Source organism: Lytechinus variegatus, chromosome 2 (assembly GCF_018143015.1).
Source record: "Lytechinus variegatus isolate NC3 chromosome 2, Lvar_3.0, whole genome shotgun sequence".
Lineage (NCBI taxonomy): Eukaryota > Metazoa > Echinodermata > Echinoidea > Temnopleuroida > Toxopneustidae > Lytechinus > Lytechinus variegatus.
The window spans coordinates 78,557,917-78,581,326 of NC_054741.1; the positions used below are offsets into that span (position 1 = coordinate 78,557,917).

At 36.4% G+C, this 23,410-nt stretch overlaps 1 protein-coding gene across 2 annotated transcripts; it reads right to left on the reverse strand.

Moving 5' to 3' along the window:
• Positions 1-213: 213 nt before the first annotated feature.
• On the reverse strand, positions 214-15,554 carry LOC121409152 (low density lipoprotein receptor adapter protein 1-like). Of its 2 annotated transcripts, none has more exons than XM_041600991.1 (3): positions 15,037-15,554; positions 5,765-5,834; positions 214-2,282 (listed from the first exon to the last, which is right to left on the reverse strand). In XM_041600991.1, exon 3 carries the CDS (start codon positions 2,190-2,192, stop codon positions 1,194-1,196), a length of 999 nt encoding a protein of 332 aa, XP_041456925.1. In that variant the 5' UTR covers positions 2,193-2,282; positions 5,765-5,834; positions 15,037-15,554; the 3' UTR covers positions 214-1,193. The 2 variants fall into 2 exon arrangements, with proteins under 2 accessions (XP_041456925.1, XP_041456926.1); XM_041600992.1 differs by lacking the exon at positions 15,037-15,554 and adding an exon at positions 5,976-5,994.
• Positions 15,555-23,410: the final 7,856 nt, after the last annotated feature.

Sequence of the window (23,410 nt, forward strand, 5' to 3'; positions counted from 1 at the left end):
AAACAATCCGCGTAACGTCCTTTTTGTAGAATAATCAACCTTTTAATGTATCAAGATGGAAATTTTAAAAAGGATATGATCTAATATTCTCGATATAATATTTAGAATTATAAGTGAGATTGATTCATATTTTCTTTTAGAATTAAGTACAAATTTCTGTAATACACTTTATGTCACAACTGTATAGAGAAGAAACAGACACAAATTGAAAAATAAGTAATCTACTGACGTTTATCTTCATTCTTTAACCTATCGCATAACAAATTGATACTAAAATATAATCTATAATCTAGATAAATTGATATTGAAAATATTTTTTTTATCTTGAGGAAGAACGTGCGAGTATTGAAAGAATGTTACTAAGAAGTAGAAAATGGAAGAATTCAGGCATCAGGTAGGACGGATTGAATGTGTGATTCAGTCATGAAACGATAAACGATGCAGTCAGAATATTTTACTCCAAGATTAACAGTTTCAACATTTTAAACTTAAATAACAAACACTTTGAAACCTTATCAAACACTTAGTGAAACCGTCATGACCGTGGTATATGACACAGAATAAAAATAAGTAAAGTAATGCAAAAAGAGTTGATTGGTATGTTTTCTACGAGCATTTAGAATAAATTTTCACTTCATCATGTATCTTTACTCACTGTTCTAATTTAAATGAGGCATGTTTCGTAGATAAGATCGAGCAATTGGTGCAGCTATAAAACATTATATTAGTTTGTATTTATCCCCAAAATTTCAAACCTAGGATCTAAACCGTATTATTTCCCAAATACATTGGTGCAAGTGTCATGAGTGTGTAAGCTATTTTAAAAGTACAAGTGTATGGGAAAATAACTTACTAACTTTTTTTGATTTGCCACTGTTCTGTAATAGAGTTTATAGAATTCAAAGAGTGTTTTCAATTATCGGTAAAGCAAACTTTTCTTTTACATTAAATTACATTTCGGTTCTAACACGAACTATGTTTCCCATGAGGAACTCGATATTTCAGAAAGGCATTGACACTGAAAACCTGTTACGGACCGCTTGTGGAAAGTCATTAGACACATTTCTAGGAGGTGGTGGAAAAACCCGGGGGAAAACTCTAAAGCATAAGCAGAAACTAATGTTCGTGAAGTTAAACAGAACAAAAAAGGAACGACATTGAATTCTAAAACCAAAAATAAGTATAATATCATTTTAGAGTGAATCTAATAGTTTAGCTTTCTGAGCGGCTCTCGATTCTGCAATCTCCTCGAACACACTCTGAACCTCGGGATCCTGTAGCTCAGAAACAATATCAATCTCTTCATTCAACATGGCTGAGGGGTCAACGAATTCCTGGTGCTCTTCCTCTCGTTCAGCAAAGGCTTCATTCTCCTGGGCGGTGATCTCGCTGGCTGATGGTGATGATGAAGAATCGTTACTCGGTAACCGTTTGAATGTTTTACTCGACCCTAAACCTAGCCATTTGTCCATCCATGACACCACTTTATCAGAGCGAGTGGCTGTCTCATCTGGCGGGGTGACCGTTTTCTCTTCGGTAGGTGTCGTGTCAGAACTTTTATCGCTTCCATTCTGATTCGTCCCAGTGAGTTCGTCTAGTCTTGCCATGGTGTCCGCAACGCTTTTTTCATCTCCGCTACGAGGTGGATTGAAACTGTTGTGACCTGGGCCTGCTTTGATCTTATCACGTAGCCTTTGACTCTTGACCCCTCTTCGCCAACCCTCGTAAGCAGTCTTGAAAGAACGCAATAAGTATACCACCATCGCCCTTGCGATCCCGGGAGTCTGGCATACGAAGGCAAAGCAATAGAATGGCATGGTCGACTTACGACCCTGGGTGATGTTCGGGTCATTCTTGCTGAAGTTTGTCACAAGCGAGAAGACACGCGGATAGTGCTTGTCAGCCGAGCCGTAGCTGATAGAATAGATCGGTATGAAGGTATCTCGTTGTTTCTTCGGATCCGAACCTTCTGTTACTCGTACACCCCTACTCGTAATGGACATCCGCACGACCTTGAGTTCCTTTCCTCGTGATTGTTCTACGAGGTCACCGATGAGCCCTGATGTACACTCGCGACCCATCTTGCGTTCAGTGGCCGACTTTCCGAGAAATAGAAGCTCAAATTCTGGCGGCTCTTCATTCAGCTCGACTGACGCACTTTTCCTCCGATTCTTCGAGAATAATGATGCCATTTTTTTGTTAGATTACTCAGATACTACTGAAGGGAAGGTGTCAAACATCTCCGTCAAGGTTCCTTTCACTCCACGTGACAGCATCTCATTCTGCAAATAAAAATAAAAAGCGAATATGCATTTTATTATCTGTAGGCAAGGCACAGTAATTTAGGCTTGACATCAATAAATTCATGCCGCCTTGGGCAAGAAAGAGACTCTTCAAATTTATTTATGATACGCAAATAGAACATCTGAATTTGAAACGTCGTGGTGTAATGGTTTGACTTTGAACGTTATGTTTTTTTTTATAACTTATCTTCAAAATCTGATCGATTCCAAGTCTGTACACTGTGAAAAAAAAGAGTAAATTTACGTTGGTCATTTTTTTGTTGGGTAATATATACGTTGGTTATTGTTTTGTTGGGCATTATGTGCCCAATACTTAGGCAAATTTTTACTCTGCCGCTGCCAAAATACAGATGTCCAATTGTTGGGCTAGTAATTGCCCTGCTGAGTGGTAAATGTTGCGAAACTTTACGATCACGAGTTGCGCTTGCAGCATGCTACACACGGTCGATAAGATATGGAGGAGCTTCTAGATGACTGGGGGCTGGGGAGCCTCGCTGAATCTTTCATAGATGAGTTGCTTAAACGTTTTTTTAATTTTTTTATTTTGGACTTTACGTTAAGCATAATTTGTAAGGAATTTGTCAGAATAGGCCTACATACATGACATATATCTGACGCTGTTTTGTTTTTGCTTCACTCACTTGAGATATGCACTTGCACTTGTATGCAGCGTTATTGTGCATGCAAAGCACTTTCGGATAAGGTCTCCGGATCGACACGGACCAGGTACACGAAGTGAGTGTAGGCCTTGCCCAGATGTTGGGTTAATAACTTTATTAAAAAGTTGGGCAAATTAATGTCCCCCAAAATGTAGTTCAAAATATTACCCAACAGTTGGGCACATAATTGACCCAACAACGTTGGGTAAAATATTGCCCAGTAGTTGGTAGGGTTGACTATCGGCCCAACGTTGGGCAAAATATTGGGTAAAATATTGCCCAATTTTTTCACAGTGTATCAGAATATTTAGGACAGTCGATTTTGGGGTATGTTCTATTCACTGGCAGGAGTTTGCATCTTATAGTAACAGTGCCACAGTACCCATCGTCACCCTCATCACGCCACTGGTAAATATTTAAAAAAAAATTATACTACGCTACACAGTAAATCTTCATGTCAGAGTCAAGCATGAGTCGTTTACTGATTTGTGATAGTCATGAATCAAAGGTCGAGTCTACACAGTGTGTAGACTCGACCTTTGATTCATGACTGTGTTGGGCAATGTTTGTCAAAAATATATATATTCTTGGCAATTATTATCCAATTGAGCAAATTTATTACCCAATTATTAGTTTTTATTACCCAAATTGGGCAGATTTTAACCAATAGCTGTGTGGACAGTATGTTGCCCAGGGTAGGTCAAAAGTTGGGCATTTTTTTTTGCCCAACTATTTTAAGAGTGTATTCAAACTCAAATGCGAATAGAGTCGACGCATGTCGAAAAAACAGTTCCCTGATCCAAACACTCCCAAGATAAAAAGAAAACCCATAAAAACAAGAAAAAACAACACTGTTTACAAATATGATATGCTATGATCTTGTTTTTCAAAGTTAAAAAAATGACATCAGGGAAAATTATTCAAATATTTTTTATCCTTAATGCTGCTTATCTTTGAGTAGGGAAACTGGTTCTGTTTGGATGAGCTCATTGTGTTTTTATTCCCGTATTAATCGTGCATAATATTTAATGATCCATATAATCTGATCGTGACCCAACAGTTGTGAGTTCAAATTATTTGGAATAAAGCTATGGTAAATAAAACAATACTATCATGTTTGCAGTCGATTCTTTTGCACAAAAAAATGGTCAAAAATTTAGCCTTCAACTTGCCAAGGAGTTTCAATTTCTAGCAATGGTCATGATACGCTGGGAACACCAATCATAGGTGAGATCTTGTCTCTTTCGATTTGAAAGGTGCAAAGATACACCTTTAAATGGTTCTCCAAACCATAATGGTGCAAGTTTGAATATTTTTTTCAGTAGTTTGTAGAAACCATTGAACATTTTATTTTCCAATTGGCTAGTTAGCTCTAGATCGCATTAAACTGTCGGTAATATCCAATCTCAATTCAATAAAGAGTTCTCAAATTAATGTAGTTGACCTTCATGTACTTCAATTGATAAGGCGACATCTAATACAGTATTCCTATAAAAAATCACATCCATTTTATGCCTATAATCATTCATAAACCACTGTCGACTGACAAGTTTTTATGATATCAAAATTACAATTCATAAAAAAATGAAACATTATTTTATGCAAGAAAAGTAATTGAATCGTAAAGACCATGAATATCTAAAAAAATATATGAAAATCCACCTGTGATGATAACGAATTGACCGAAATTAGAGATGAGTAGAATCTTACATTATCAATAATAATGCGATTCAGAGTATTTCCTTCTACTTCGCAATCTTCTCATCAGGAAGTGTATATCACCTGCCTAGCAACAGGAGTTTCTTGTCGTATAATTCTTTTCACTGGCCGTTATGAGAAAAGGGATAGATTAGAAAAATAGCTCATTTAAGAAACCTAGACCCGGTCTTACACAGAATTGCGATATATCAAAATATCTTTAAAAAAAAGTTTTTATCGATGGTAATTTTAGTTTGATTTTTTAATACCGCAACTTTGCAATAAGGACCACTGTTCTTTATTATGTCCCTATATCCATTTGCTTCGATCATTTGTACGATGGATTAGTTTACGATATTTTGGTGGCATCGTCGGTAGCTAAAAGTTTGTGTTGCGGCCATCGTACGTTTATCGTGTTAAGAGCCATATACACGTTTTTGTACGGAAAACGTACGATGTCCGTGTGCGATCGTACATGCATTTTACGACGGGCTACGTATTTAAGCTAGGGCTATGATCCTGAGATTTTGAAAAAAAAAGTAGTACTTCTCGCTAAGTACATCGTAGAACATTACGATAACCCAATCGTGAATACTTACGAAGATCTTACGATCATCGTATGCCATCTTTATGGCGATCGTTCGAGAAGCAGGATACGATCACATCGATATACGATATTTATACCAAAATTAAACATGACGTAATTATTGGGATATTGCAGGTCATGTTTGTGGTCATGACAATTAGTGAAGGTCTGATTGACGACTCGCTCAAATCGAATGAAATGGCACCCTGGGAGAAAAAACAACAACCCGAACCTAGAACACCTTATCAATGAATATAGCTTGTTCTCAAGACAGGTGCACCAGTGCTTCGTTGTGTACAGCATGACGTATATTTGCAAAATACCTACCTAGGGGTATTGGCAATCTTGGAAGTTGGAAATGCATCGAATGTCTCTCATTGGGAATGTATTATGTATACCTCCCACCTGTCCTTATTAAACATTTTATCGTGACCTTTACAACCATAATGTCACCATAAAGAGCATTAATTAATCAAACTACCATGCACCGCCCTGGCGTATAGCTAACCTATACTTACCATTGGTGTATGCCTATTGCAGTTTACGTGCCTTGGACGTGTATGTGATCTGATAACATTCTACAGCTACCTGCATTAACAAAAATAAAGAAATGAAATTGAGAAAAATTATGTCAGATATCTTACCGATGTATGTTGGTTAGTTTTTAATGGTGATTGAATCAAGAAATAAAATAATGCAAATTGAAACAGGGGCATTAATCTACTGTACCACAGTTCATGCATGGATCCTATGTATGGCTCTATATACTCATTCATCTATACAGTCTATTTCGAATTATAGGATAACCTGAACAGTGAAATAGCTGCTTTCTGTATATACGCATATACAATGGAATTACATATCACGTGAAGATTAATTGTAAGTAGTGTCGGCAATGTCCTTTCAAAATAGTCTCTGATCTGATATGAAATTTGTGATGAATATCTCGCTTTGAAACCAATTCTTTTGAGATCTTTTCAGTCAACCTAGTGACATAGAAGAATGTAAGTGCATGTACATTATACTTCACACGATCATCTGCATTTTCCGATCAGATTGTTTGCTTTCGATTTTAATAGGGACATAAAGCTTTCAATTGCAGCCATGAAGGCTAACTCTCCTAATTCTTAACAAAAAGCAAAATTTGGCTTTATACGCCACTGCCACAGAGCTGGAATATCGTTGGCATTTTATGATTAAAGTTGTTTGGTCAGGGTGTGTCTACAATAATTTGTGTTACATTTTTAGTTCCATTGATGGTCAATGTCAACGATTGTTGTCAGTGTCAAAGACACACGTGACACAAGTGATTTAAAAAAAAATCTCCTTGTCCCCAAGTCATATTAAATATCAACAGCATTGATACCATCATGTGATAATGCGAAATGTATAAAATATGCTAAATATATATATGCAAATATATTTCAGAAGATGGGAAGAGTATGAACAATTGGTCAGAGAGAGGGGAGGAGAGGAGGAAGGTGGAGAAAGTGGGGGGGGGGGGGCAAGGGATAGCTATCCATGTTGATAAGAATTTACATTGAAAATATCGAGGTTCTTGGTAAAATTTAGTTTTCATGTTTTTTTTTGGTTTTTCCCTCCTATTTTACAGTTCTGTCTTTATTCCAATGAGGCCAAAGAGAAAGCCATCTGCCTTAACCATGTGTATAACAGAATATTAAACAAAACAAACCCATATTTACAGACAAAATGACCTTGCGTTCTCTTGCAGGTAAAATTACTCAGGGTCAAATGAAACGTCCGAAGTGCATACTCTTTACATCAGAGCCTTTAAATATTTTGATTGACAATACACGACTGTTTTTTGCACTGAATGTCTTTCATTTTTACTTAAAACATTTTTATGAAGAGGAGATTTTTTGCCACTTTTCCCATGATTGTCATAATAATCACAATAAACGATTTGAGTTGTCCTGGTGGGTTGTGTGGCGTTCGATTACTCCTATGTTAAAAGAGAGTTCTCCCTCTTTCTCTGTTCTGATATAGGTCCATGATTGAAGCCTGATAAGCTACAGGAAACACCAAGACAGCAGTCTGAACATGTGTGTCGTGAGAAATGATTCTAAATTATGGGAATCCAGAATGTGAATCCAAACTAAATTATTTGTATTCAAGAAAAGAAGACGATGTTGTATGGCTTCATTGACGTACATGAAGCTGTACAACGTCTAATCAATATCTTATTCTTAGAGAACCCAAGGAACCAAGGAATAAAAATTGATAACAAGTTCTATGAAACTGACGTTTGAGGATGTACCAGCCCAAGGATCATCTAAAGGAAGATCTGTACAGTACATAAGGCCAGAGATGAGCTCCACCCGGATGGGAAAGTGTTCAAAGTGATGGATCCAGGATTTCATCAATGGGTCAGAAAATTATCTCATTTTGTTTGCCATTTTGGACAAGCCCCCCCCCCCCTCCCCCCCCAAAAAAAAGATGATCGCCAACAGGGCATCCAGTCTATTCGCTCTTTAGAGTGTGCAAATTACAAGTTTAGTTCGACCTTGTAATATGTTGTTTTGTCTTATCATATCTTAGTTCTACTTTTCTTTTCCTTTTCCCTCAATACTTCCCTCTTCCCGAATTCTTTTTCCTTCCCCCAGACTCCAAATGGGGGGGGGGGTACCCTTCCTCCTATAAATTACGTACATGTACTTCATACAGTGCCGGCCGCGGGAAACGTCACGCCCGAGCACGCAAACAGCCTAGGGGGCTTTCGCGTCTAACCGAGGGTATTCAAGGGGAGCAGTCTAGGGCGTTTAGACGGGCCCGCGGTTTCCCGCGTGCTATATAATATTGGCCGTGCCCGCACTTACCCTCGGAAATCCGAGGGTACGTACATTGCACTATGTTTACATGTACATGTACTTCGATTATCTTGTGATAGACCATTATGTTTTTAAACTAGCGTGATCGGGATCTATTGTAGGTTGAATTTTTGATTTAAGATGTTATTTGTTTTCTTTTCTTTTATTCTTTAATTTCTGTTTCCCTTTTAATTCTTTTCCCTTATTATTTCTTTCCCTTCTTTCCTTCCCTGTTTCCTTTCCGTTTTTCTTCTGTCTTTGTTTCTTACAAATAATGAAGGAATTATTTTTCTTTCGTTCTTCCCTTCTTTCTTTCTTTCTCTTTTTTCTTACTTTTCTCTCAATATATTTTTTCTTTCACACATTCATTCATCTTCCCTTCCTTTATTTTAATTATTTCTTTCTTTATTCATTTCAAGTAATGACAGAAACCGTTATCTGTCCTTTATTCTTTCAACGTTTTAATCATACTTTTTCCTTTGAATTTTCCTTATTTTTTTCTTTCTTTCCTCTCAATTCATTTCTTGCTTCCTTCGTTCTTCCACTAGCCCTCCCTTCCCTTTCTTGATATATTTTGTTAACAAGTCTAACATTGTGTGGCCTTTTTTTGTTGGTTTTTGGGGCCTGGCTCGGTCGATCCTATGTAGTGCTTTGCCGATTGTCCCGTATTTAATTTTGTGAAATCTGGTCACCCCGGCTGGAACGTCGAAGCTATTATCGCAATGAATCTAAACTTATCGACATATAGATACATGCATATACTCTCGGACGAAGGCCTTCCCCGAGTGTTGACATTTTTTCAGTGCTCATTTATCAATATCAAAAAAATCAAAAAGCGAACCCCAGCAAAACTGGTTGTGCTCATCGATTTTTTTTTTATTTGGTTCTTTTGTTATTGTGCAGTCTGGGAGAGTCTTGCTCCCCGTCCACGCCGACCCCTCTCCTTTGATCACATCCGCTTCCCAATTTATGACAGGATGTTCTTAGAAATGGGGGGGGGGGTATTAATTATCTGATGCGTCAACAACAATGAATAAGGATATTCTTTTCAATTCGGTTCAAATCGGGTCTTTAAAACCCCCACCCTGCATGTAAAAAATATAAATTTACCCCAATGTTGCAGATTTAACAAGTTTGTCTTTTTGCTAAAACATCTGATTACATTATCTGCTCTCGATTGCGGTGTTAGTTACATCGGTAGATATTCGGATTGGGAAGATAATAATAATTAACATAATCAAAGTAAAGATTACTTGTCCAACGCATTTATTACGCGCAATTTCATAAAAAGTTATAGATGGGTTTAAAACGAATATTAATATCCTTGATACACTTATATGATGATCGTCGAAGTAAAGATTAACCTATTATTTTTACGAACTGCAGTTTTATATTGATAGATTAGTTGGATATCATTTAGGGTCTAGACATTCAATTATTTCATTTCAGTAAAACAATATTTTCCTTCGAATATATTTTGTTATATGAATTGGAAATGATAAAACGAAATCACAAAACCAAACCACAGCTTGATACAATACATAATTCAGTGTTATATGGAAGATAAAATAATACATGAGATTTGTAAATCGCACTTTCCATCTTGATTAGATGCTCAATGTGCTCCAGAGCAGAACAACAAAACTATTTGCATATATGTAACTATGAAAAACTTTCCTAACGCATTTAGCTTAAATGCTTAAACCCAAGCTAAAGTATGTTTTTGAAAGCTACTATGACGTGTTGTATGGAATGGGTACTTAGCGAGTTAATTATCACTTGCCGACAAAGCAAGAATGGAGCTATACAAACCCTTCTTTTCTTTTATTAAGAATTTTAGCGGGTGCTCACGCAAACGCTAGCTATCAAACCTAACTTCTTTTCGGGGAACAAAGGAGTTAGTCGAGCCAAGTTGAAGAATAAAAGCCCGTCCGGGTTCACCTCGATACAATATAGTCGAAAATCCCTTTAATCATCACGCTCGATATCCCCCGGTATATTTTCTCTCCCTTTCCCACCCCCCCCCCATTTATTCACTCTTTTCCTTCTTGCTCCCCTTTATATTTTTCTCTTTTTCCCTCCTTCTGCTGTCCCTCTATATATTTTTTCCCTTTCCTTCTTTTTTCCCTTTCCTTTATCCCTTTGTTCCCTTTTCCCCCCTTCCTTTTCTGTGCACCCTTTCACTCCTTGATTTGTTTCTCCTCTTTATTTTCTATTGCTTTCCCTTCCCCTTCATTTGTAATACCCCCTCCGTTATATTGCGAAACAACAGTTTCTTGTATTCTATAGAAATGTATAAGTAGCTTAATTTAACATAGGATTATATGTTGGGAAGAGTTTTAGAGAGGGATTGAGAAAGAACTAAATGATAAATGAAAATAAATTTGATGATGAGAGGTGCATATGAAAATGATGTCCACAGATAAACATCGGGAAGAGATGAGAGCTAGTGGTTGAGATAGATAAAGGTAAATCAGGAAGGGGATAAAAAATGATGAAAATTAGAGAGGGGTTCCAGTATTTTGATAAGAATAGTCGTATCCTTTTCTTTCCCTTTCCTTGTTTCTTTTCTTAGTCCCTTTCCCTCTCTCTTTCTCGCCTTCAGTAACTTTTATCCCCGCTATTTCATCTTTCTCAATTCCCTTCCTTTTTAATTTCTCACCCCTTATTCCTTCTCTTTATCCTTCTTTCTTTTATTTGCCTTCCACCTTCCCTCTTTTCTTTCTATCTCACCTTCGCTTTTTTTCATCACCTCTTTTTTCTTTCTCTCTAGGTTATTCTTCTTGTTTTAATTTTACCCCTTCCTTATCCCTTCTCCATTTTACCTTTTCCCTCTTTCTCTTCTTCACCCCCCCCCCTCTATTCTCTTTCTCCCCTTTCCCCTTCTCTCAGTCCGGGCTCCCAGTTTTCTATTTCTTTTATCAGCCTCTTATTACCTTTTGCTTCCGATTTGAAAGATAGTTTTCGAAAAGTTTTAGTGTTACAGTGCCGGCCGCGGGAAACGTCACAGTGCCCCGGGGATAGACGCGGGCGGTACCCTAGGGCAATAATTTTCTAGGGGAGTGGACGCGGGCGTCTTCCCGCGTCCGCTCCCCTCAAATGCCCGCTACGGGCTACCGCGTCCGCCCTAGGGGGCACTGTGACGTTTCCCGCGGCCGGCACTGTAATATCACATGATATGAACTCTTCCAGTGCAGGAGATGAGTTTATTAGTCTGCACTCTAATTCATTATAATGTGTCTCATCAGTCATTATCATTATTACTGATAATACATCTAATGTGGATTCCAAGTACGAAATGATAATTACAAAATGGCTGATGTCGATAAGAATCAATATGACAAAACAATGAACATTGACAGTAGTGCACATTAGTTTAACTTCTATTTTACCACACACATGGAGTTGTCTTAATCTTGGTAAGTAAACATGACATGAATATTCTGATCTAAACCACTGACAGGGTCGAAATGAGGGTTTGAATTAGCATGTCACGGGTCATCTCATAATTGATTACTTGGTGTAATAATAGCTGGCAAACAGTCGTTGTCTAGAACAAGAATCTGCGTGACAATTGTAACGTTAGCAGCATGTATTAATGGTATTGACAGATAAATCGTAAATAATTACGCAATATTTACCAATCTTTTGCATATGAAAGGTAACAATGGAACCTTAAAGGGATGGTCCGGGCTGAAATTATCTATATCTAAATAAATAGAGTAAAATTAACAGAGCAAAATGCTGAAAATTTTACCAAAATCGGATAACAGATAACAGTTATTGAATTTTAAAGTTTATCAATGTTTTGTGAAAACAGTTATATGCACATCGTCACGAATATTCATTAGGTGGACTAGTGATGTCCACACTTTCCCTTTTCTTATGCCATAGCATGAAATCATAATGATTTCATTTTTCATACATGTGTAAATGACTTGCCTCCATTATGATGAAATAAGTTGCGGCAATAAATAACTAATGCACCTAATTAGTTGTCATTCTAATTGTTTTAGTTCTCAAAAGAAATATTTTGAATAACCTTATTTCCTATAATAAAATACAAAAGAACAAGTTGGGAAATGACATTATCAGGCCACCTAATGAATATTCATTAAAACATGCTTAGAACTGCTTCCCTCGAATAATGCAAATATTTAAAATTCAATAAATTTGTTATCCGATTTTGATCAAATTTCAGCATGTTGCTTTGTGAATTTTACTATATTTATTGAGCAATAAATATCTCCAGCCTAGCTGGACCATCCCTTTAAAAGAAATCATGCATGTGTTTTTTTCATTAATTATTCTGCATTTCTTTTGATTATTTTTCAGTTTCAGTTTGGTCTATTATCATATCTCTCACACACTAGAATACAGTACAACATTCCACACGATAGAACACATTATCAATGATGATAAAATATACAATGTGGGAAGGGGGGGGGGGTCACCTGTCTGCGTTTCTCTTCAAGTGTACGGTGAGTAATATTTGTCCAGTTGGTGTGACTATTTACCGATCAAATATGCAGATAATACATATCCACACGAATATAGTCTGAGCTCGTGAGAATTATAAACCATGATAAATTTGGTATACACCTGTTTTTCTTTGGATTCTAAAGTAATGTTATAGTATTGAATTTTGAAAAAAAAATGACGAACAGAGCCCCTGTCTCATGGGCTAAGAATGTCTGCGAGATTTAACTGTTTATTTCATAACGGTGTTAACTGGAAAATGATGAAAAATATTATGAAAATGTCCGGCACTTATCGAAATTAGCTCCGAAATTTCTATGAAAATTGAGCTTGCTAATAAACCTTAATTTGCGCTTGTGGCCTTGAGCGAGTTTCAAGTAAAAACTGATGAATTTTCGAACGTAATTACACCCATTAGATCTGCTCGCCATGAAGAATTTGGTTATTAAAAAGGAAGCCTGCTTACAGTGTCATTTCGAAGCTGTATATTGTAAATATTTGCCTCTTAATTATGAGCATCTGGGGACATTCTGCTTTACAGGGCATACTCCATGACATAGGACTTACAATAATTGCCACGATGATGGGTGTTTATAACAGTCATTTCAATCAGTTCAATTATGAAGATGAAAATTGTCATGACATAGGTGATGTTAATACACATTGAGGTAGGCCTATCACTTGAGTTTACCTAAGAACGAACAATGTTCTCAGTCATTTTCTGAAGTACACACTACTCACTTCTTTGAAAATAAAGAGAATTATTATTTGGAAGGAAAAACAAAGAAACTGATAATGGACAAGAATACTTAAATCAGGGTTGAGAATTTAGTCATTTTTAACATAAATCTTAAGGGATCCTCGGATACTTTCATTGTTTAGAGTGCATTTTGTGATGTTTCTTACGCATATTTCTAAAATATATTTCATTTGTAATATTTCTTGTCCATTTATTTTTAATTTGGAATTTCATATCGTGTACAAGCGATTATCGTTAGCATTATTAGGATATCATCACCCCATTGTCATTACAATGCAAAATGCGACTCCATTGAGGCACATTTAAAAAGCCATATCCCAAGGATACTTGAACCTTGGAAAGTCAATTATCACAAAAGTAATGATAGTCATTATACTCACTTATAAACCAAATTTGAGTTTATGTCCGTCACCAAGTGCCAGGTAGTGACACTTGCACAACGATAATGTCAATGGATATGTTAATCATGTATTCTTTATACAAAATATCTGAATAAACGCAAAAGGATCTAATTTGAAAAGGCCATCATACTAGTTAAACTTCCTTTTAAATTAGTTTCATTTTCTTCAAACCGACATCGTCACCTTGATCGAAATATAAAATTTAATTATTGTTCTCTTAGATTGGGGAAAAAATACTTATTTTCACAAGCTAAGGGGTTATCACATATGGTAGTTTGGACCCATTATTGATCAATATTTACTTTGATATGCATACAATCCGTTTAACACGAAAAACTTTTAATGTAGGCCTATTTTATCTATTATATAGTTTTTTCTCTTTTTGCCAAATATTAAAACATCCTAAAAAGACATTTGATAAAAATACAACCACAAACGAGAAGTATAAGCCTTTATAATTTAGATAAAAAGATAAAAGGCCTTTTTACAGATGTACATTAACATGAGTTATTATATCCACACACACCCTAGAGCACACCCCCATCCACCCACCAACCCACATGTACTCACTTTTATCAACTTTTTTTTAATTAAGCATTTCATTAAAATAATTTACGTAAAATGAAGGTGAATGCAAATTCACATATCTTCATTTTACATCAACAAGAATATACAAGAATACAAGAAAAAAATGCCTAAAAATATGCATATATACTAAGAAAAGTAAACATGATAATGTATGAAAATTAACATTCATGAATGATTTGCAGGAAACAAAATTCACACATACACACACCCAAAATATCCATACACATACACACACACACAAACAAACATAATATGAAAATATGTTCATGAGCATATAGTTTTCCGCAAAATAAGGTACAGTTTTAAAAAAAGAAATGTAAACCAGATTGTTACAAGAGAAGGGGGAAATATATAAAGAACTAGTACAAAAAAAAATATATCCCGCAACACCAACATTCACATTAATTACACTCGCACCATACGAGACTCATCATACCTGTTCACAAACTTTATCTTTACCTTAAGTTCATCCCATTTCTGTATTTTCGATTAATTTCCCTATTTATGATTTAGAAATGAAGAAAAATGGAGATCACGTCACAGAGAGAGAGAGAGAGAGGGTGGAGTGGAAGAAAGAGAAGGAAAAGTGAAATTAATGAATTATTAAGCAAGCCACAATAGAAACAAATAAATTGCCCCTAACAATATTATTCGGAACCACATTTTATAGCTAAAGAGAGGCAATAATAACAATACATGCATTACACGAATAGCATACTTACACTATGACATACTATTTTGTACTACGTTGCAGACATTAAGCAGTCCGACGATTAGGGCAGTAATACGATTATGGTGGAGACCCAAAACAAGTCAGGAAGAGGATATATCAATGCAGCTTCTGCACGCCATGTATGGTGGCGCGCACACCATCATAGGTCCAATAGCGATGCCACGGCGGTCAAAGGTAAAGTTTTCCGTCAAGGCTGTACGACCTATAGGCGTGAGCTTTGCCAACTGGGCGCCTATTTCTACTAAATGACCCTAATAGTATTACTATCACCCATGATTCACGGTTTCCCAACTTTCTCCCATTTACAGAGCACCAATTATCCAAGAACCCTGCTGTGTGGAAGCTAAATAGGCAGAGGTCGTGATAATAGCTATATTTGTATTAGCGATCGGCGTCCCATTTCTCTCCTGTATATCTAGCATATTTGTGAATATGCTTTGAGCTACAACACAATACACAAATACATCTTATAATACTGTAGTTTTCGTTCCGTTTTCCTGCAACTGCGGAATATCTTATAATAATACAATCCCTTAGGGTTTCCCTCGATAGACGCTCACTCGACCGTGATGCTTGTTTCTTGTTTTCTCTCTCTCTTTCATTCCAACTTTTCAATTGTATTTTTGTGGTCCCCTCTTACCTCCCACCTAAAGTTGATCTGTGTATCACTCACTCTTCTAACTTATCTGATAGGCCTAATTCTCTTGAAAAAATACAAATTTGTGCTTACCCCATTACTAGTAAGATTAGTATCATGCTGGGGATTCAAAGTCCACGGGGGCGACCAGGATTCTCCAAAAAGGGGGCACAAAGAGTGAATTGAATTGTTTCGAAATTTCTGACCCAAACCTAATTGGGTTTTACCCCAAACAGAGTTATAGTTTAAGTGTCATTTTTAAATAGTCGAATAGGTGCAAATGGAATAATAATTGAGCTAAAATTATCTTTAAAAAGACTGTTTTAATCACTAGAAGATAGTAATAAAGTTAGAGCAGATCTTATATCGAAAGGATTCAGGTTGAAACATATTGCATATAAAGATGGTGAATTGAAAACATGCACATTTCAAAAGTAATGGTCTTACTTCATGGAATATAATACAGATAAAACATATATTTGAGAAAATTCCACCCGTTTGGAAAAGGCAAATGCATTTCACAGAAGAAAGTATATATATCAAGGGAAATAGATCGAGAAGAAATTTTATTCATTGTTTCGGACAAAATTGTCCATGTAGGCCTAGAAAATGTATTTTGAATAGTAAGCTGAGGGAATTTCAGTTTAGATTTTTATACGGGATTATTTACACGAATCGGGATTTATTTCGTTTTGGCATGATTTTCACGGAGCTATGCTCCTTTTGTCGAAAAGAAGTAGAAACATACCGTCATTTATTTAATGATTGTGTACATAGTCGTTCGCTATTATGGAGGGCACGACGCTCTTAAATTACCCTGTTTAAAGGAACTGGACTAGGAAGGAATATTTTTGTACACCCTTGGGTGAAATAGGGAAGACGTATTTATTAAATCATGTAATTGTTAAAAATATCAGTTCTCAAACCAAAAAGAAATACATACCTCCTAACAGTCAAGAAGTAAAAGAAATTTTAGTAAAAAATCAAATTGAGGAAAAAGGCTAGCATTGGATCATAACATCTTATCTTTACATTTTAAAAAGTGAGAGGATTTTGATTCCGAATGAAGGGAAGAGTTGTTTTTTTCTCTCTCTCTTTTCCTTACATTTATTTCTTTCTTGTCTTTTCTCTTCTCTGTCCCCTCAATTTATACGTTGTAATATGCTTAGGGGACAGGATAATATAGGTTTGTGTTAATTGTGTCATTGGTTTTCTGCAGATTGCAATGTTTCGTGTGCTTTTTTTAATTCTTATTTTGTAATTTTCTTATACTTTGCGGGGCTTGCCTGTGTCATGTGGGTACACTGTAAAAACTGTGGTGTTAAAACTGACACCAATTGGTGTTAATAGAGGACCACACCCTGAGTTGTTAAAATTACACATAACACCAAAGAGTGTAAACGTAACAACAGAAGGTGTTGTAATAACACCTATAGGTGTAAAACTAACACCACCAATTTAACACCGGTGTAAAATAACCGGTGTGGTCCTCTATGTACACCGGTTAACACCACAATTTTTGCTGTGTAGAGAGGGGAGGTGGTTAATGGTGGGGGGGGGGGCGGGTTTGGAAGGAGGACGACCTGAAAGGATTTATTGATTTTTTTGCGTGTGGGATGTGCAGGTGTGTTTGTTTTCTCTTTTCTTCTGTCTTATATTTCTTAATTTCTTTCAGTGAATTGGAAAATAAACGGATTGATTTATAAATTATGTACATGTACATGTTCATGAAGTACTAATTTACTCGTACCTTGAAATATTATTTATGAAGTTATTATGATGTATCATTTATGAAGTCAGTTTATGTTTGTATTAACTGGAAGAAGCAATATAAGAATACTTTAAAACAACAATAACAAAAAAGATTCACAACACAAATCGACACCCATGTGGCCTACTGAAGCCCTAGCTGTTTCCAGACGACATTTCCATCTGTATTTAGGTCGGCAATGATTGGCAGGAACGCAGAAATTAGCGAATTGACAACCGACCAACCAAACATTAAAGGTCAAGTCCACATCAAAATTATTCTGTTGATTTGGATCAGTAGGGGAAAATCAGACAAACATAATACTGAAAATTTAATCAAAATCGGATGAAAAATAAGAAAGTTATGACAGTTTGAAGTTTCCTTTATTTTTTACAAAGTATAGTTATATGCACAATTTCGTCACAATGCAAATGAGAGAATCGATGATGTCTCTCACTCACTATTTGTTTTGTTTTTTATTGATTGAATTATAAAATATTTCAATTTTACAGATTTGAAAATAAGGATCAACTTGACTGAATCATAAAATGTTAAACAATGGTAATTCCACATGTTCATGGAGAAATAAAACTTTGTTTCCCAAGACAATGAGGAGAAAATTAGTATATTTCATAATTCACACATAATAAAACGCAAAGGAAATAGTGAGTGAGTGACGTCGTCAGATACCAACCGTGATATACGTCTAATTCTTTTGTGAAATTAAGTGAAACGTAAAAATGTCACAACTTTCTTTGATTTGAAAATCACTATTCGGTAACAAGAATGAGATGGTGTGGGGAGGGGAGGGGTGGGGGTAGCATCCCAATGTCCACTCTGCCTATCACATAGCAACTCAAAGTCATCAAATTCACGTACTACAGTGTTTTTACTGATAAAACAGCTTCCAATTTATTGACAGGCATGTAAATATATCAGATACTTAATGCATAGTTTGCTGATTTGATGATTGTAAGCTGACAATTTTTGTTGAGGGATGAGAGGGAGCCCTGATATTCCACATACAAAGAAAAAAAAGAAAGAAGTGAATTTATTCAGACCGAAACGCGTTGCAGAAGATTGTGGTAAGTCATTTTGTTTTCTGAGATATATTTTGATATACATATAGTCGTGTTTATAAAGTAGGCCTACATCCAAATTATGGTTAGCGCGTGCATATCTGAAAGAGAGAGGGAGAGAGAAAAAGATAGGCTATAGGCCCTATATAGGGTAGTGGAGCAGAGTCCCTGCACAGTCTCCGGGCATAGTCTGTAATATTCTATAGAATTTTCATACGTCAGAGGGGTATAAGGCTTAGGACACTTTTTGAATAAAAACAAAAGAATGTAGAACATTTTTATTCCTTCCATTATCTTCCTTTCCTTTTCACTTCCCCTCCCCCTTTCCTAATTTCCCCCCATTCGCCGTCAGGTAAATGTGTAAATGATAATTATCACATGATTATCACACAACGCAAAAACACTTTCGTATCGATTTCGTTCATGAGTATAGTTACGTTTTTATTTTGTTTTTCATTGAACACATGGGTGTCGATCACGGGGGATGGGGGGATATATTCCCCCAACATTTCAAGTGGGGATGGCCTGTTTTATCACACCCCCAATAATTTAGGGTAGAAAAATCATAATAATGATGATGAAAAAATGAAAAGTTTGATCATGATGATTATAGTGATATAGTATGCCATCAATCAGTTTGTTTCCCTCGCAATTTGTGTATATTGTTATTAAATAAAAACATTCTTTTCCATGCTGGACTTTTGAACAGATGGGTGAAGGTTCAAGATGAAAAAGAATGAAATGTTTTTGTACATGATATTATATAACACATGACAAAAAAGGACCCCGACGAAAAACAACTTTTGTTGATAAGGTGTTCCATCCCACCAGTGGTGAATAAATTAATTCTAATAAATCAATCAGTTCAATAAGGTGGAAAAATAAACGGGAGTAAAAGGGTGTCAAGACAAACGGGGAAAACCCTATGGACTTAAATCCCAAAGGGGTAGATCTTGAAAAAGTACAAATAACTTTTCTCAGATTTACCCCTTCCCACATCCAAATGCATGATGTTTGTCCCATTTAATCTACAACCCTTTTGAACATCACTTCATTTTTGTTATATAAAATAAAGGCCCGGTCACATATAGCCCGACGCACGACCCGCGCATTGAAAATTGGAAAATAGGGCCAGTGCGTTGTTGTGCGCTCAACTCCTGTCAGAATTTGTGAAAGGCTAGCGAACTTGCATCGAATACATAACATATTGCTAACGCGCTGCGCGTATACTGGACGCATTTTGACCGTACACAGAGCGCATATACAAAACCTCCCAACGAATGCATCACGTATTGCGAGCGTGTTGAACGAATGGCTAGCGCTGGGCTAGCGCATGCACTGCGCATTCAACGCGCAGCCCGCGACCGAAAACTTCCAGTCACGTGACTGTGGCTGCAAAACTAAAAAGAACCTCAAGTCAGATGGCATCTTCGACCTCGGGCCAGATGACACCCAGGGATATGAATACTCCTACTATGTCTGGTGCCGGTGAGAATCAGTCTTGATCAAGATTGGGAGGGACGCTATGGAATGATGCACAAGGACAGTTTTGCATGCTTTTTAATGCATATTTCATTGTTAATGTTTAATTGAAATAATACGCTTTGTGTTTGCCCATTTCTCACGTGGACAGTGCAGATTGAAAACAAGTGGTAATAAAAGTCTTGGTAAATGATTTTTATCAACCTCTCATTTCAACTGTTAAACAATGTGCTTTGTATTCGTTTTTAATATTCCAAAAATGTCAAAAGAGAAAACGTTAGTTATTAAACATAGTAAAATGTTTATTACACCTTCGATTCTCATTACAACACGTTTTGTTTAATGTGCAGTAGATTATGGAAACTATCCTCCTTGAACAAGTCCCTCAGTTCAAGTTTCAGTGCTTGTACCTCTTTTTTTTCTTTTAGTTTTTCTTCGTTTATATTGTTTGAACTATTGATTTGCTATTACATGAATATTAATAATGAAAACTAATGTAAGGGGACTTGCCAAGTAAATGATATAAAAAATTGAATGCAAAAGATTAAGACAAAGATTTTAATGTTATAGAAATGCTAAAAAAAGAAAACACTTATAATGATTTTAGTTTATTCCATTTCGGTTTTGTACCCCCCTTCCTTCCCCTCAATAAAAAAATGATGGGGGTATTAACTTTTGCAAGGCCTTTAATAAAAACAATTAGTGCATTGAATAAATACAGCACAGTCCTGTTTCTTGTCAAACTACAATAAGTGTGTTTATTAAACTTACTCTTCTTCAGCATGCAAGATGGATTTACACAATATAAAAGTCGACATAATAATCAATGAAATGGAAATATAAAAACGCGAATACATTTAGTTCTTGAAATAGACAAAATATAATTACATAATTAAAGAGAGGACATGAATAATGAGAAAAAGATAAAGAATAGGAATTGAAAGGGATATCAGGAAAATGGGAGCAGAAGTACATTAGAACACATTTGGTAAAAAAGACTGACGTGATATCCAGTAAAAAAAAAACAAATACGAAAAACCCTATAAACAACTGTATACATTAATTTTGTAGAAAAATACTAAGTTATTAAGAAAATATATTTTGTTACTTACACTACCAAAGAAAAATAGTTTGAAAATATTTTATATCTAAAGCAGTTTCAATTTATCAGGCAGGGAAAACACAAGTTATTTTTTGAAAAAAAAGTTGCCGGCATATCTGAATATTATCACTGTACATAATATTTTTAATACTTTACAAAGAAGAGAGGGGAAATATGAAAAAAGCTAATAGACACATGTAGGAGAAAAGGGTGTGTGGATTTAATAATAAAATAATAATAGATAATAACGTTTTATTTACCCAGGGTAGCCACTTCAGTTAGGAAACTGCTCTACCAGCGGGCCCTGCATAACATAAGATGTTATTATTTCCCTTCTCCAATCTAAATGCTGAGCGCCTAGCAAGAAGGCAGAAGGTCCCATTTTTATAAGTCTTTGGTATGACTCGGCCGAGGATCGAACCCACGACCTCCCGTTCATGAGGCGGACGCTCTACCGCTGAGCCACCATGCCCGGATCTGTCTTCAAATGTTACATTTGTTTCCTTTCTCCTTCTGGAGACTTGTAGTTGGTGAATAGTCAGTGCCATTAGGTTATGCTGATGTTGAAGAACTGCAATTTTATATTTCATTTGAGTGTCAGGATCATCCATCTTCCGAGGTGATTCTTTCGAGGGCTGGAGGAGAAGTGATGAGGAGTTGGTGCCGGGTCCAATTAAATGCCCTATGACTACACGCCGGGTATAGGTTATGAACACGCAAGATACACGTTGTGTGCGTTAGAGACACGTTCAGCACTCGTTCAGCATTCGTTCAGCTCGTTCATATTCGTTGTGTGTTCGTTGGAAAGCACGTAATGTGTGCGCCAGTCGTTCGTTCGAAATCAGCCGCCGAATACTCAACGTAGGCTCAGCGTACGTCTAGCGTTGGTCTAGCGCGCTTTGCGAATGTTTAGCGAGTTCATGGCGTATAGAGTCATGCGTCGAGCTCTGCGCATATTTTTGAGCATGCTCAAAAAATCACGACGCACAAGCGAAGAGCGTCGAATATATAACGTTGGTAAAACGCGCTTGTCGAACGCTTAACGAACAATAGCGCAGATCTAGCGAGTAACAACGCATTGACCAAAACAGCAAAAATTCAACACGTGGGCCATGCGCCCCTCGTGCGTCGCCTATAGGCCCGGTCACATATAGGCGACGCACGAGGGGCGCATGGCCCACGTGTTGAATTTTTGCTGTTTTGGTCAATGCGTTGTTACTCGCTAGATCTGCGCTATTGTTCGTTAAGCGTTCGACAAGCGCGTTTTACCAACGTTATATATTCGACGCTCTTCGCTTGTGCGTCGTGATTTTTTGAGCTCGCCAGGCATCGCTGTCATAAAAAAGTTATTGTAACCAAATTCCAATGCGCGAAATTAACAAGCTACCAAGAGATCTCTGTACGCATATCTAACAAAACGCGCTGCTCATAAAACATGTAAAAGCTCTCAGCAAATTATCCTGATTATATCGCGGACATATCTGAGACTAAAATGGATGCAAGGCGCAAAAAGCATTCCAAAATAACAAACTTCTTTCAAGAAACCCCAAGCAAGAAAGCAGAAAAAGAAATGAGAAGAAATCTGAAAGTCCGCTGCAAGAAAAAGAAACATATCAGTTAGTATAAGTGAATTAGAATCGGCGTCAACTAGCACCACAGCGGAAAGGAAAGGTGAAGAATGATAATGAACCAAATCACCATCAATATTGTTCGATCATTCCCGAAAAAAGACAAATTCACAAAAGACATACTTTCAGAAGAAGTGGTTGACCAGACATCCATGGCTCCTCTATGTGGAAATGAAGTGCCTATAGTCATGAAAGTGTGAGCCCATATTAAAAGCAAAAATTTCACTTTTGAAAAGGATAATGGTCGTTTGGTGATCAGTAGCTCATAATTATGTATGGTGCTTTTGTTATATGTAATTAATATCAAACATTTTATCATGTGACCCCATCAGATACCTCTCATAAAAATATTGAGGTTCAGTGAGCTCGATATAATGATCATATTTTTACAATTTTTTTAATAAGTGAAATCAATTAATGGTTTCAGAAAGAATAATCATTAATTTCTCTCTATACAGCATATCTTCGGATATGAACATCGGATTTTTTTCATGTTATTCTTGTTATTGTTATGGACTTGACTAACTCAACTTGATTTATTTTTTCTTATTTTGGCAGAAAGAAATTTCTTTTGAGGTTGAAAAGGGATGACAGTTTTGCATTATATATGAGCACACTCATGCGGTACGTAGTCATTTTAACACATATTATATTAGCTGATATTACACACTGATGCCTTCAAGAAAATGTTGGAGAA